Source organism: Macrotis lagotis, chromosome 3, assembly GCF_037893015.1.
Source record: "Macrotis lagotis isolate mMagLag1 chromosome 3, bilby.v1.9.chrom.fasta, whole genome shotgun sequence".
Classification (NCBI taxonomy): Eukaryota; Metazoa; Chordata; class Mammalia; order Peramelemorphia; family Peramelidae; genus Macrotis; species Macrotis lagotis.
Genome location: NC_133660.1, coordinates 169,135,104 through 169,152,325, shown reverse-complemented (window position 1 = coordinate 169,152,325; position 17,222 = coordinate 169,135,104). Strand labels below are relative to the sequence as shown.

General features: G+C 31.7%; 1 protein-coding gene across 1 annotated transcript in view; it reads right to left on the bottom strand.

Moving 5' to 3' along the window:
* Nucleotides 1–15,762, bottom strand: part of GABRG1 (gamma-aminobutyric acid type A receptor subunit gamma1) — a 49,190-nt gene extending 33,428 nt beyond the window's left edge. The window contains exon 1 of the mRNA XM_074227473.1: nt 15,745–15,762. Coding sequence (XP_074083574.1) covers nt 15,745–15,747 — 3 coding nt within the window. The 5' untranslated portion in view covers nt 15,748–15,762. The remainder of the gene's footprint in view (nt 1–15,744) is intronic.
* Between the last annotated feature and the right edge of the window lie 1,460 nt (nt 15,763–17,222).

Here is a 17,222-nt window from a genome sequence, read left to right as displayed (position 1 = left end):
ATTTGAACTTAGGTCCTCCTAACTCCAGGGCCAGTTGTCTATCCACTATGCCACTTAGCTGCCCCCATATTTCACTTAATTAACCTTACAAGGTTTAAATTTTCCAGCATGCCTTTTCAATATTCATATGCAATGCTATGCATATGAATTCATTTTCTTACATGAAGTCAAAATATACAGATATATTAGATCATAATAATCTTACTTTCTAAAGAGCTTTCTGTACTCACCACAGGAAAAGTCTTTACCCAAAAGAAGTTTTCAGTCTAAGACAGTAAAGCCTGTGTAAAATACCAATAACTAAGTGGATGTGACCTTTATAATTTCTGAATTTATCTTAATATAGCTGTTGGGTTTCAAAAGAAGCTTGGCCAGCTATTTCTTCGTATCTTTGACATGATACTCAAAGTACAATCCTTGCTAGCTCAATTAGACTGCCTGCCGAAGCATGATAAAGCCCAAATCTCCAAATAAATAAATAAATGAATGAATGAATGAAAATAAATTGGCAGTAGAGTCTACATTGCATGGTCTGATGTTTATATTTATTTATGTTATTAAAATCCTATGAGAAAAATATCCTCCTATCCATCTTCCTCATGCAGAAAATTAAAGTATTTTCAATCATAAAATGCTTTCACTGGGCTATTAGAAAGGTAACATGCATTCTTTGGGGGGAGTGATCATATCACATTTGTACATGATTAAGTTGATTTCTAAATCTACAACCACAGTCCTTGCTGTGTTTTCTTTTTTCTCTAACTGAAGAATTCTCAGGATTGTTACACAATTTGCATTATAATGAACTTTGAAAATTATTTCCAGCACCAGACTTATTTATTCTTCATTCAAAAATGAGTGTGACTTCCAAATTGATTTAAGTTCCAAAGAAAAGACAACAGTTGAAATCCACCATGGAGGAAGTGGAAACACTGCATTAAAAACAATTACTCAATCTACAAAAACTTACAAATTTAATATTGAACTGAGTAACTTTAAACAAGTATTATATATAAGAGCACAATGGAACTTGAAAATGTGCTCTTTCATGAAACATTTTTTTTACTAAACACCAATCTTTTTTGACACATCTTTAAATTTTCATACAGTCAAGGTTTAAATGTTTTATGCAGGGGAATGGTGTTACAGTATCACTGGCTGGGGAATGAATTTATTTTTAATGTTATATACAGGAACAGGGTCAGTCATTAGAAAAAAAAGAGTGTAAAGTCGACAAAGTTTGTCTTCTCTTTCCCATCCTTGTCCTCCATTGCCCATATACCCATCTTCATGCCTCTAGGCACACATCTTTTTCTTCTTCAATTGTCATGTAATCACAGAGAAACACAGGAGTCAAGACTTTCCAAGTTGAATGGGATCTCAAGTTCATCTCATTCAACCCATACTTCAAAAAAAAAGACAAATTCCTTTCACAATATATATTTAACAAGAAGTTATCTACTTTTTGTTAAAGCCCTCTAATGATGAGGGAACCCATTTATTTTTGAGATAAACTGTCCTGTTTTAATCTTGCTTTCCTTATTAAAACTTCATAGGCTCTTTAAATGAAATCCTAAACTTACCTCTTACAAACTGATAATCACTGCTTCCCATCTTCCAACTAGGATGACACTAAGCAATATTATTGATTTTCCGTAAATTTTATTTCAAAAAAAATTGAAGAGAGTTAACAGGGACTCTTCTGTCTTCTTTTCTCCTGGATGTCCATTAATCTTCCATCAATCTATCCTCCAGTATACCATCTTTAAGAACCTAAACTATGCTGGTTTTCTTTCCCTGAAGACACTTTAGCCTTGCAAATCTTTCCTAACATTTCACCCCTTACACTGACCACAAAAATCTGGAAAATGTCTATCCAGGTCTAGAAAATGTCTATCCAGGACAAAGTACAGATGGACCATTGGATACCTAACATTGGACAATATGTTACGTCTTAATCACATTCTGAAATTATAATGTATTTCCAATCTATTAAAGACCATAGTTTTTTTTTTTAATAAACTGCTAGTAAATATTTAAATTACTTAATCTAGTATTGATCTATCTATCCATTGATTGATCTAGCAATCTATTGATCTATCCATCTGTTTAGACATGGCAAAGTGATACAGTGCATAGGAAAAACTGAGTTTAAATCTGACCTCAGAAGTTTACTACCTGTTCAACTCTAAGTCTCTCTGTAGTTTTGGTTTTCTCAGTTGCAAAATGGTGAAAATAGTAACATCTATTTCTGAGGGTTGTTAAGAAGATCAAATTAAATATTTGAAAAGCCTTCAGTATTAAGCTAGAACTACAGTAGGTATAATAGAAATTCTAAATAATAATGATAATAATGATAATATAATACAATACAATATAATATAATATAATATAATATAATATAATATAATATAATATAATATGATAATATAATTATAATATAACATAATATAATTATAATATAATAATTATAATAATGAAGATGTTCACCCAAGATGTTCATATTTTGTTTGTTTTGTTTTGTTTTTTGATTTTGTGTGTCTGTTTGTGGCAATAGGGTTAAGTGAATTGTCCAAAGTCACAGAGCTATTAAATATATGAGGTGGGATTTGAACTCAGGTCCTCCGAATTCCAGAGCCTGTGCTCTATGCATTGCACCACCTGACTGCCCCCCAGAGATATTCACATTTTAATAGAACACTGGAGAGAAACAAAAGGTCTTTGAGGTCCAAAACTGAGAGTGAAGTTTGTAGTACTTTGTACTAAGTGCTGGGGATAAAAAAGAATGACAAAAACAGTACTGCCTTCAAGGAGCTCCCAAATAATACATGTGTGTATTCCCACACACACACATACACACACATATATACATATGTGTGTGTCCATATATATATAAAACATATGTATAACAGATATTATGTATGTATGCTTCTTAAAGAAAGTAGTTTGTGAACTGAGACTTAGCAGAATCCAAGGAAGCCAGGAGTTAGAGATAAAGGGAGAGAAAACTCCAGAAATGGGGCTTAATTAAGGGAAAAAAGGAGTTGTCAGAGGGAGTGTGAGAAACAGTTAGGGAATTGGAGTAACTGCATGTTAGAATGCATAGAGGAAGAGAGAAAGTAGTACCATATAAGAAGATTGGAAAGGCAGAAAGTATACAACTTCTGAAAGGCTTTAACAGTCAAACAGAGGATTTTATATTTGATCCTGGACATAATAGGGAGCTACTAGAGTTTATTTATAGTTAGACATTCAATAAAGCAAGACTATGTTAATACATGATTGCAAAATAGAGTGGAATAGGGAGAGATGAGAGATAGGAAAATTAACCAGAAAGCTTTTTGCAAAGAAATCCAGAATGAAGTGATAAGGGACTGCACAAAGGTGTTTCAGAACCAAAGGAGATAAGGAACTATATAGGAGAGATGTTGTGAAAATAGAATCGCTAGGAGTTGGGAACAGATTGAATGGGGAAGGATGAGAGAGATGAAAGAGAATCAGGCCTTGAAACTCAAAAGAACAACCCTCAAATCATGGCATTTTAGACAAAGATGTTTGAAGGAATAAAACCAGTCCCGGGGCCATCTACACATCATTACATAGACAGTAGTAGGTGACATATAAGGGCTGCCCTGTACATCACACCAAATGAGAAAACATTAAAAGAAGCATCAACTTATTTAGCAAACTACTTTTCATTAATTAAATCAAATGGTTTCTTTTTTGTTTCTTTTTAATCAAAGAAAAGTAGTTAATTTCCCTTAATAATTCCTCATATTACTTAATGATAAAACTATACATACTCTTTGAGTTAGAAAAATAACTATTAGATATATATCCTAAAAGAGAGAGAGAGAGAGAGAGGAAGAAAAGAATATGTATGTATAAACATATTTGTAGTAGCCACTATCTGTTAGCAAAGGATTAGAAATTGAAGGACATTCATTAATTAGAGAATGTCTGAACAAATTGTGGTATGTTATTGGGATGAAATGATATTGTGCTATAAGAAATTGATGAGGAGGATATGTTCAACAAAGCCTGGAAAGACTTACACGAGCAGGTGCAATGTGAAATGTAATGTGTGCAAATTAACAACAATATTTAAGTTGATTTGCTGCAAATGACTTAGCTAATAACATCAATGCAACAATTCTGAAGGACTTATGATGCAAAATGCTATTTATGGTGTCTGAATGCAAATTGAAGCATATTTTTTTCTTTTTTTTTCTTGAGTGCTCTTTTGATCTATATTTTCTTTCAGAACCTGAGTATTATATAAATTTTTTCCATGACTCCATACTTGCTTTCTCAAGGAGGGGAGTACAAAGGGAGGAGTAGAGAGAATTTGGAATCCAAAGTTTTAAAAACAAATCTAAAAATTGTTTTATTTGTAACTAAGGAAAATAATATACAAATAAAATTGTAAGAATATTTGGCAAAAGTCACCCAATATATTTATGAGGAAACATTAAGATTGGGAAAAAAATGTATATTCATCATCTTATCTGATTCTCTCTTCAATAATACTCTTTTAAAAACTGTGCATTGTTATTCCCATTTTATAGATAAAGAAGCTAAGTGTGAGAGGGTAAGTGATTTGCCCAGGATTACATAGTTAATATATTTTTCTGGAATTAGCTAAATATTCTTTTCCTTAAATAAAAATTAAGCTAATTGTTTTAGAATTTTGAGTGATATTTGAATTTTATAATATTTCTTAAATATTCAATGGTAATTAGGTAATATTTATGTATGTGCATATGTATTATGTGCATCTATATGTATATGGTATATACAAATATATGTACATATGAGTATATTTGCAATATTTATGCATAAACATAGTTTAATAACCTAGACATATATGTGTATCTGTACACATACACACACAGAGTAAGAATCCTCTGAGTATAAAAGATCTTGTTTTATTTGAAGATTTAATCACTGACCCTAATACTGGGTCTCAAAAAACTTTCATATTATTGAAATCAATTCAAACCTAGTGATTACATGATATTCTCTGCTTTATGGTTCGTATTAATTTGCTTTGGAAAGCATTTAAAATAATTTGAATTCACTGTTTGCATATCTATACAATTTTACTATTTATCTCCAATTACATTTTAATTAATTATAATTTTTTAAAAATTATCCTTTATTAGTGAGAGGTGTAGAATTTAAAAAATAAACAGAGTTTCCACAGTAGGGAAAGGGATTGAATAGGCTGAATCTTTCATCTGGCAGATAAGTTTGGAATTTTTCTGAAAGTCATAAATAAGGCAATGTGATATGGCAGATAATGTGTTTAGTTTAGAATTGGGTAGCTTAGATACAAATTTTTGCCCAAATATATATTATCTCTCTCACTTTCAGTTTCCTTTATTTTTAAATAGGAATACTGATAACTATATTATCTACCTTGTTGTTCTATAAATATTTTGCAAAGCATAAAACACAAAGGTGATGATCTATACTTATTCCTGCCAAAAGTCTATTACTCTTTTAAATCATTTTTTCCTTAAAAATCTGCCACCATCTTTTTAGTATTAAATGAAAATATTATCTATTGCCTATTGCATATAACAAAAATTATACACTAGTTCATAAGAGCAGTATATTATTATAATTTCCAAAAAAACAAAAGTTTAAAATAGAAGATATACTAGACAAATTAAAGAAAGTTTATTAACTGGATTGTAAAACAAAATTGAATAAAAAAGGTCAGCTTCTGCTAATTAATATTAATGAAGAGGCAGCTATGTGGCCCAGTAGAGGACTAATCCTGGAGTCAGGAGGACCTGAGTTCAAATCTAGTCTTAGGCACTTAATAATTACCTAGCTGTGTGGGCAAAAAAAAAAAAATGATATAATGAAGTTATATGCTTTAGACATATTGTTTTCCCATTAGGAAACACAGTACCTTGTGCACACAAACACACACACACACACACACACACACACACACACACACACATTTCAAAAGTTTCTCATTTACTTACTCCAAATATTCTCAGAAGAATCCTATGAAATAACTGGGCACATAGAGTATAGAAACTGAATTTACTTTAGACTGTTCTGATCAATTTATTTTGCAGATGAAATAGAACTGCTTAGAAATTTTTTAACTTTGACTACAGTCACACAATTTAGTGTCACAGCCAGGTCTAAGACACTGGTTTGTTGACTCTTAGGCAAGGATTCTTTCTGTTAGATCCTACTGTCTCTTTCACAACTGTATATAATCTGAATAGACAGCTATAAAATCTTATTTGATGCGCAATAAAGTGAACCAAATCTATAAAGCATTTCAACAAATGAAGGACTGACAATTCATTATTTCAGCTGAATTACCCACCTACCACCCCCAGTTTTCTTTTCTTTACTTCTCTTATCATAACAATCCTGCAGAACTTCAAGAACTAGAGTATACAATATAAAGGAAAAAAACTGAACCTTTCTTTTATTTTCTCCCAATTAAAACAAAAAAAAAATGATTCATAATTATCAACCTACCATATTCATATCAAAAATGAGTTATAATGTTTTGTTAAGACCTGACCACTTCCCCTCAAGGAGTTTATAGGCCAAATGGGAAAAAATAACACAATATAGAGGACTCCAAAAAAATGAAGTTTTATGTAAACTTATTAGGTAGTTTCACTAACTCTATGGGGCTGGTGGGAGAGTCAAGAAAGGAGGGATGAAGTAAATCAGAGAAGCCAAGAGAAAAAAAGTGAGTAGGGAGAAAATTTTAGGGACTTAATGACAAGACATTATCAAGGGAAGTAGAGCCAAGATGATGAAATTAAAGATAGGGACTCTGTGGATTTCTCTCTCAAACTACTACAAATACCTTTAAATATCGACTCTACACAAATTCTAGAGTGGCAGTGATTGTATCTAGACCACTCAATTCAGAAACTGCCAAGGACAACTTGGAAGGTCAGCAGAAAAATTCTGCTGAGTGAGGGTGAGAGGTAGTCCAGCTCAGACCCCAGAAGGATAGACCTAGCCACAATCAAGTAGGACCTGTCCTCAGGAGTCATTTAATCAGCAGTAGCAGCTTCTTCAGGAGTTCTAGGACTTCAGATGGGGGGGTCAGAATGAGATCATCACTGAGGCAGGACTCCCTTGCTACATCCATACTCTGATTTGTCCTAGCATCATAGTCCCAGAAAGAAGATGAGAATCAGCACAACAATGTTTGCTGGGGTACTCTCTTTAGTTCCAGTGTAGAAAAGAATGGCTGTGGGCACCCACAGACTAGAGCAAAACTAGGACACTAGTAAATACCTCTCCTTAGATCATATCAACTTGAAAGAATTGCAGAACCCCAGGAAGTACCTCTGAAAACAGCTGCAAAAATCCCAGAAGTTTGGGAAAGTATACCCTCAACCTCTTAAAGAGTTAAAATTAAATCATAGGCTAGGGAAATGAGCAAAAAAAAAAACAGAAGAAAAAGACAAATTTGTTCATATAAAGTTACTATGGTGATAAAGAAAATCAAAACACACTCATAGGAAGATAACAAAATCAAAGCTCCTATATCCAATGACTCCAAGAAAAATATGTATTAGTCTCAGGCCGTGACAGAGCTCAAAAAAGATTTTGAAAATCAAGTAATGGAGGTGGAAGAAAAATTGAGAAGAAAAATGAGAATGATATGGAAAAATCATGAAACTAAGCTAGTAGCTTAGTGGAGACACAAAAAAATACTGAAAAGAAAATAATATCACAAAAACAAGATTGTGCCAAAAAAGGAAAAATTAGATACAAAAAGTCAGTGAATGACTTAAAAAGAAGAAACTGGAGCAGCTAGGTGGCCTAGTGAATAGACTACTGGCCTTGGAGTCAGGGGGACCTGAGATAAAATCTGGCATCAGACAATAATTACATAGTTGTTTGATTCTGGGGCAAGTTCACTTAAACCCATTGACTTTTAAAAAAATTGATCAAGTGGAAAAGGAGTTACAAAGCTCCCTGAAGAAAATAATTCCTTAAAATATAGAATTGAGCAAGGGGAAGTCTAGGACTTTGTGAAAAATCATGAAACAATTAAATAAAATGAAAAGGAGAAAATTAAAATATGCCATACTAAAAAACTATCAAATAATTATTTTACTGAGTGAGAAAAAGTAGTAACAAAATTCATCTGGAGCAACAAAAGGTTAAGAACAGCAAGGGACCTAATGAAAAAAAATAAAGGAAAATGGTCTAGCTCCACAAGATCTAAAACTATACTATAATGTAGGAATCATCAAAACTGCCTGGTACTGGTTAAGAAGTAGAATCATGGATTGGTAAATTAGGATAGGTTCAAAAGAACCTGCAGTCAATGACTACAGTAATATACTGTTTCACAAAATCAATCAGTTTCTGGGATAAGAACTCACTATTTGACAAAAATTTGGGGGAAAACATGAAAACTGAGTGGCAAAAACCTAGGCATGACCCCGATCTCACACCTTATACATAGACATAAAGGATGTACCATAGATAAATTAATAGACCAAGAAATACTCTATCTATCAGATCTGTAGAAAGGGAATAAATTTATGATCATACAAGAAAAAAATACACTATAAACTACAAATTGAATGATTTAGACTATATTAAATTAAAAAAGCTTTTGCACTAATAAAACTAATTCCGTCAAAATTAGAGGAAAAGCAGAAGGCTGGGAAACAATCTTCACAACTAGAAGTCCTTATAAAAGTCTCATTTTTTAAAAATATAGAGAATTGCAACAAATTTATATGGTTATATGTCATTCCCCAACTGAGAGATGGTCAAAGGATATGAATAGATAGTTTTCAATGCAAGAAATTAAAGCTATATGTAATCATGTGAAAAATACTCTAATTCATTATTAATTAAAGAAATGCAAATTAAAAGAACTATGAGGTATCACCTAACCTCTATCAGATTAGCTAAAATGACATAAAAGGGAAAATGATCAATGTTGGAGAGATTGTGGGAAGACTGGGACTTTAATGGATGGCTGGTGGTGTTGAGAACTGATCTGTCTGGAGAGGAATATGGAACTATACACAAAGAATGATAAAACTGTTCCTTCCCTTTGACCTAGAAATTCCAATTCTAGGCCTATATCCAGAAGAAATCATAAAAAATGGGAAAAGTCCCACGTTCTCCAAAATATTCAAATAAGTTCTTTATGTAGTATCAAAAAAATGGAAATTGAGGGCATGCCCATCAATTGAGGAACGGCTAAACAAGTTATGGTACATGAATACAATGGAATACTCTTATTCTATAAGACACCATAAATGGTGGGACAATAGAGAAGCATGGAATGAGTTATAGGGTCTGATTTTGTGTGAAGTGAGTAGAACCAAGAGACCAATGCACACATTAACTACAACACTGTGAGGTGATGAACCTTGACGGAAGCAGCTCCTTTCAGCAATTCAGAGAGCTAGGACAAATGCATTAGACTGGCTATGGTCAATGTAATCCCCATTCAGAGGGAGGAAAACAAGATAGATAAAAGAAAACAAAACAAATTTAAAAAAAAACAACCTGCCAAATCTGATGAACACTTTATAAAACATATCTCATGTATCCCTTAAGCTTAATTCCTCATACCAAAAATGACTAATCTGTAAACCTATTTATCATGAATGTGTATGCACAATGTTCAATGTTGAGTGGAGGGGTTTGGGAAGGAGGGTAGAAGGAAATTTTATAACTTAAAATATATAAGTTCATATGGATGAATGTTGAAGAAAAACTTATACAATATGTATTTGTAAAAAATAAAATATCAATAAAAAGAAAACTCAAAATATCTCATTGGAAAAAAAACAATTAATCTAGAAAAATATATCCAGGAGAAATAATTTAAAATTTACTAGAAGACTTAAAAGTCATGATTAAAAGAGAAATTCACAAAGAATTTCAAGAAATTCTCAAGGAAAATCTTCCTAATATTCTAGATGCAATGAGCAAAATAGAAATAGCGAGAACTCACTAACCACCTCCTAATAGAGATTACCAAAATGAAAAATGCCAGTAATATCATAGCCAAATTTCAGAGCTCCCAGGTCATGGATTAATTTTGTAAGCAGCTACAAAGAAATAATTCAATTACTTTGGAGCCACAATCAGGATAACACAAAATTTAGCAGAATCTACAATAAAGGACTGTAGGGATTGGAATATGATATTTCAGAAGGCAAAAGAGCTTGGATTGCAAAAAAGAATCAATGACCCAGGGGCAGCTTGGTGGTTCAGTGGATAGAGCACCAGCCCTGGAGTCAGGAGGACTTGAGTACAAATCTAACTTTAGACATTAAATAATTGCCTAGCTGTGTGACCTTGGGCAAGTCACTCAAAACTCCATTGTGTTTAATAAATTAATTTTTTTTACTAAAGAATCAATGATCCAGCAAAATTGAGCAAACTCTTTTAGAGGAAAAGATGAACATTCAATGAAATAGTGGACTTTCAAAATTTCCTGATGAAAAAAAGACTAGAGCTGAACAGAAAATTTAATCTTCAAATATAAGACTCAAGTGAAGCATTCAAAGGTAATCTGGAAAAGCTAATCATAAGGTATTTAATGATGTTGAACTGTTTCTATTCTTGCATGGAAAGATGATGCTGATATTTCATTTGAAGTATTTTATTCATGAGGGAAGTTAGAAGGAAGATATATATAGAAGGCACAGGAATGAGTTGAACATGAAGGGACAATATTTCAAAAAAAGGGATTTAAGAGGTGAGAGAGCAAGGGAGAAAGGGAAAGGGTAACGTAGAAGGGAGTAATTTGACACAAAAGAGGTAAGAAAAAAAATTTACAGCATAGAGAGAAAGGAAGGACTTGCAGAGGAGTGAGAGAGCTGTTCTCAGAGAAGTTGGCTCAGAGAGGGAATAACATACAAATTTATTTGTGTATAAAATCCATTTACTACAGAGGAAAATAGGAAGAGATGGGAGTCGTGGGGCAGGTGATAGAAGGGAGGAAAGTATGTGGGAGGGGATAGACAGATTAAAAAAAACTTTTGAGGAGGAACAGGGTGAAAGGAGAGAGAGAGAATAGAATAAATGGGAGTTGGATGGAATTGGATGGAGAAAAATACAGTTAGAAATAGCAGTTATAGGAAAATAAATTGAAACAAGTTTCCCTGATAAAGACCTTATTTCTCAAATAGAGGACTACGTCAAATTTATAAAAAAATAAAATAAAAGCTATTCTCTGATTGATAAATCATCAAAAGATATGAATATTTTTCAGATAAGGTTATCAGTGTTAATTATGGTTATATTAAAAACAAATCTCCTAACTCATTATTGATAGGATAAATGAAAATCAGAAAAATTTTGAGATATTAACTTTTTCTTACTGGATTGGCTAAAAAATTACAAGTGTTGAGGGGATGAAGAGAAAATTAATCGTTAATGCACTGTTGGAGGAGTTGTGAAATGACTCAACAATTCTTTAGAGCATTTTGGAATTATACCTAAAGAACTATAAAACTATTCATACACTTTGAGGTGCAATGTCAGTTCTAGCTTCTAGGTCTATTTTACAGATGAGATAAAAAAAAGGCAAAGGACCTAGATGAATAAGCATATTTGTAGCAGTTCTTCTCTGGCAAGGAAATGGAAATTGAGATGTCCATCAGTTGGGGACTGACTAAACAATTGTGACATGTGATTAAGATGGAAGGCCATTTGGCTATAAAAATGAGCAGGATTCTCTCAGAAAAACCTGGACTTAAATGAACAGATTCAATGGGACATGTCAAAGTAACAGCAACATTGCAGAATGATCAGCAATGAATAACTTACCTTTTCTCAGCAATGCTATTATCTAAGACAACTCTGAAGGACTTATGAAAAAGAATTCCATTCACCCTCAAAAACAGAGGTTTATAGTGCCTGAATATAGATTGAAGCATACTTTTTTTTAAACTTTATTTTTCTCAAGGTTTCTTTTTTTCTGGGAAAGTCTATATTTGCTTTCACAACATGACTATTATGAAAATGTTTTGCATGACTACACATTTTTAACCTATATAACTTGCTTTCTCAGTGAGAGACTGTGAAGGGTTTTAGAAATGATGTTAAAACTTGTTTTGATGTAGAACCAGGAAAAATAAAATTAAATATGGTATTTAAAAATTTCATTAAAAAGATATAGACATGGAAGCAAGTAATATCTTTAGGCCAGTATATATAATAGAACATAATGAAGAAGTATAAAAATAAGAAAAAACTCAGAAAATGCCAGGTTCCAAAGAACTGTATATTTGATCATGTAGATAATAAGTCAGCATTGCATTTTTGGTTGGGTTGGAAGGTGATGATAAAGGCTAAATTTCAGAAAAATTACTTTGATAACTGGGTGAAAGATTATAGTAGAAAGAAACTTGAAGCAGGAAGACCAATTAGAAGGCATTTCAACATTCCAAATGGAAGGCAATGTGTAGAGTGGAAAGAACATATAGAAAAGATGCTATGGATGCAAAACAATATGACCAGGAAAGATTTTTCTTTGGATTTTCCTTGAAATGAAACTGGGAATCAGTAAGGTCAGGAGAGGCAGACTGATGTAATTTATATATATATATATATATATATATATATATATATATATATATATATATATATATATAAATTATTCTAACAGTCTTATGAAGTGTGACTTGGTTTAGTAAGGTGAGAGTTAGTGGTCACAGGAAAACTAAAGATAGATATGAGCAGAAACTCTTGTAATCATTACAATAGATGGTAATGAGGACCTGCAATAGTGTTATAGGAATGTTAAGAGAGAGGAAGATATAAGTGTTATAGAGGTGAAAAAATTGGGGATTACTAATTAGATAGCAAGTGTGTGGTAAGAGCAAGAGTCAAAGACAACTTGAAGTTTAAAAATGGAAAGCTAGGTGAATAATGGTGGTGCTATAGACAGAGAGTGAGGTCATAATGAGGAATAGCTTTAGGCGGAAAGATAAAAGAGAATTATGTTAGTTTAGTTAAGTTTTAGCCAGTGGAACATTTGAACGGGATATCCCATTCCAGTTCTAGGACTTGATATGAACTTAGGTACAGCAAAAAAAATCATGACAAGAGACACATTAAATTATTTTTATTCTTGAACAAACACCAATATATATATATATATATATATATATATATATATATATATATATATATATATATATATATATATATATGTAGTCTGTACATACAGATAAATGTTTATATAAGTAATATAAACATATGTCTACATGATATAAACATTATATAAAATGTATTTGTATATACACATATCTATATACTTTGTTAGAGTTTAACAAGGTCATTAGGAGATCAATGATATCAGTCATTTATCAAAGATATAATCACAAATTTTCATCAATCTTTGCAAGCATATTGTGGAAAAGGCAATGAAAGAGAATAGAGTAGTGGGATATTGGTGGAACAAGAAGATAAAGATGAATATGAAGTACCACCAAGACCTCTTACGAATTAGTCTGATGTCTGACTTCAGGAAAAAAGAGTCAACTTAAAAAACACAAGTGAAGAAGCAAAGACTGGTTTGAGCAATGGATTAAGTAATGTTTTTCCTTCATTCTTGAAAACAATGACATCAGGGAGGTGATGCCATGACAAGCATATGAATTGGATTTGAGTGAGGCAGTGTTGTGCTAAATTACCAGTCTCACTTTCTCCTCCAGAGTATTTTTCTAGGTCCAGTAGCCAGTTATGAATCAAGATGTCTAGAGATGACCCTGGGTCACCCAGCTAAGTTAGTGTCAAGTCTCTGAGACTGTATCCGGATTCCTGTCCTCCTGACTCCAAGGTCAGAACTCTATCTATCCACTTTGCCTCCCTGATGTCATAGTCTTATTCAAGGTTATATGTACTTAGCATAAGAAAGATGATAACTATAGTTATTGAGACTGATTAGGAATAGTAGTATTTTGTAAAGACATAGAAAAGTTGAGAATTTGAAAAAAATAGATTTCATCTTTCTATTACCTACTGAATACAATATTAATGACTGCTATTTTATAGATAGTCATGAGAGAAACATTTATAAATTTTCTCCTTACTGTGTTTACTATAAAGCATTAAAAGTATTTATATTGGAAATAGTAAAAAGAGGAAGAGATATCATGTATTTTGAAACACTATACATTATTTTTTTTTAAAATGACAATGCAAGGGGTGACTAGGTGGTGTAGTGGATAAAGCACTGGCCCTGAAGTCAGGAGTACCTGGGTTCAAATCCAGTCTCAGACACTTAATAATTACCTAGCTGTGTGGCCTTGGGCAAGCCACTTAACCCTGTTTACCTTGCAAAAAACCTAAAAAAGAAATGACAATGCATTTTAAAATATAGTGATTACCTGAATCATGATTTCAATGTGGTTATAAATTTGTGGAATTCATATTTGATTTTTATAATGGCCTCTCTTATTGGTTCTTTTAATATAAGTTTTAAGGAAAATATCACCTTGATGAATATCACATTGTCACTATCACATTAGTTTATAAGTATAATTGAAACATTTTAATCAAAAACAGGAGGTACTTAGTCCAAGAGAGAGATTGGGGAAGAAAAATGAAAAGTAAGTATAAGACAATATTACATTAGAAATGGAAGGATATTTAGAGGTCATCAGTCCTTCCTCCTTCATTTTAAAAATGAAAGAAACTGAAGCCCAGATAATTTACTAATACAGACACATAAGATGGGATACTGAAGACTAACTTTGTCTCCTTTGAAATATTGCACTCTGGAATGTAGTAGTCATAAAATTTAATTGAAAATGACATCATTATTATGGATCATTAAGATGCAAATGACTTGCTGCTATCTTTCTTTTTAATCTTCAAAATATATTTCATTAGATGTCATTTCTTGCCCCTTTCCATTTTTGAGTTATATAATAACCATCATTTAGCATTCTTCTGTCTCTAGTAGCTTGAATGATTGCTGATTGGCTATTATTGATTTTCTTTATAAATATTAGGAATTTTTTTAAACAAAGTCATTCATAAACCCCTACACCCTCATCACTTTTTTTTTAATGGAAATAATACTTTTGTGGAATAAGAAGATCTGTCATCATGTTCCACATTCCTTACTTACTACTTGTGTATTCTTTAGCAAGTCTCCTAACCTCTTTTGGGCTCCATGATGTCTCCAGGAAGATGAATACTTGGACTAAATAATCACACAGGTGTCTTCTAACTATGAATAATTACTTAAGGAATATAGACTGAAACATGATATTTTTTATTTTCTTTTTTATTCTTTTTCTTTTTTTTATCTTGGTGTATAAAATTACTAATGTTGAAATATTTTACATGATTGAACATTACCATTTCAAGGAGAGAGTAGAGGAGATAGTCACAGAAGGCTAGAATTTGAAGCATAAAACTTTAAAAAATTAAAAATTGTTTTGATATATAAATGATAAAAGAAAACCTTTTAAAAATATGTTTACCTAAATCAGTAAAACAATATTCAGCTTTTCTTGTAAAAACCAAGGTACTGAAAACATTTTGTAAAACCAAGGGACTTGAAAATGTAAAAAAAAAAAACAAACTTGTGAGTGGTTTTTCTTCAAATTAATTATATTACTCCACTGTAAGATAATTAATTAATTATATATGTAATAAGTAATATATTACTTTAGCTTTTTCATTCAAGAGTTTTCACTGAAAGTTCTTTCTCACTCTTAATATTAATTTATGACTTACCATATTGATTGGATCGACAGGTCCAATGCTGTTAACATAAACATCAGTTTCAATTATTGTGGGTCTCACTGAAAAATAATAGCACCAAAAATAGTCACATAGATGATCATCTATGGGAGGATATAAAGACAAAATTCAAACTGATTACATAATATTATTTAATTGCATCATTATTTAATTAAAATTATGTACCCAACCACAGAAATTAACTTTAGTTGAGGAATCATTTAACACTTTTCCACTTACTGTCAGTTCTACAATCTCCAATTGTAAGCTTGTACAACTTGATAATGAAAAGGTAAGGGAAGTTTGGAAGAAATACAAGGAAGTAAGGAGAAAATTGAGACATTGCAAGAAAGGAGAAAATCTGACAGAAAAGGAGAGCAAAATTAAAAATCAAAATTGAAACTTTTAATCAATGAAATTGTTGGATGTATCACATTCATATAGTAATGGTGTCGAAAGGGATCCTTGAGGTGACTTAGTCTAATATGTATTTAATGTAGAAACAACTAGTACAATCTTTCTGATAGGAGATAATCTAGGCTCTGATTGAATGCAACCAATGACAGGGAGTTGTTTGGGTCTAGTCAACCTATCTTAATACTAGACAACTATTAGTAAATTTTGTCTTCTATGGAGCTGAAAACTACAACTCACTGATCCTAGTTCTGATCCCATGAGAGAAAAAGTAAAAGGAGTATATCTAATTCTCTTTTTCAATTACAATCTCTCAAATAATTCAATGGTGTTAATATTCTGCTAAAAATTTACCTTTTCCCCCACAAAACATCTATTTTCTTAAATTATTCATTATAAATGAAAAAATTGTCAAATAATTATTAAATTAAAGATTTTTGTCCATTGAATAAAGAGTAGACAACATTTTGTTGCAAACTTAGATATGTTTCCTTGAGGAAGTAGAAAAATATAGAAAACAAAGATGGAATTGTCAAAAGGACTTGACAACTGAACTATAGAGAATAGATTCAGATTAGAAGTAATGATATCGTAATGAGATTGAAGAATCAATTTCTCCTAAAGGTAAGCAAAAAAGTGAAAGATGCTGAAGACTTAGGAAAACAACTTCAAAAACTTCAGAATTTATTGTTACTGAAAAATGTGATTAGTGATATTCATAGTTACTGATCAATATGCTAACATTCCTATCTCTACATTTAAAAAAAATAGAATTATCTAACTTCAAAAGCAGGACAGAGACAGAGTGTAAGAATAAATGTTAAGAGGAGTTGAATTCCAACCCTACATTGGAAACTCAGTAGTTATAAGACCTTATACAAAACATCAAGTTTCATGGATTCAGACTATGCTCTATTTCATTTCTTAAATATCAAATGAGTTATGATCTCTATGGAGGGAATTAGAATACAAGAAGCCCTCCTTGATCTTAAAACTACATATAGGTTGTTTTCAATGATGAAAATATTTATTAGAAGACTTTTGTAGATTGTTTATAC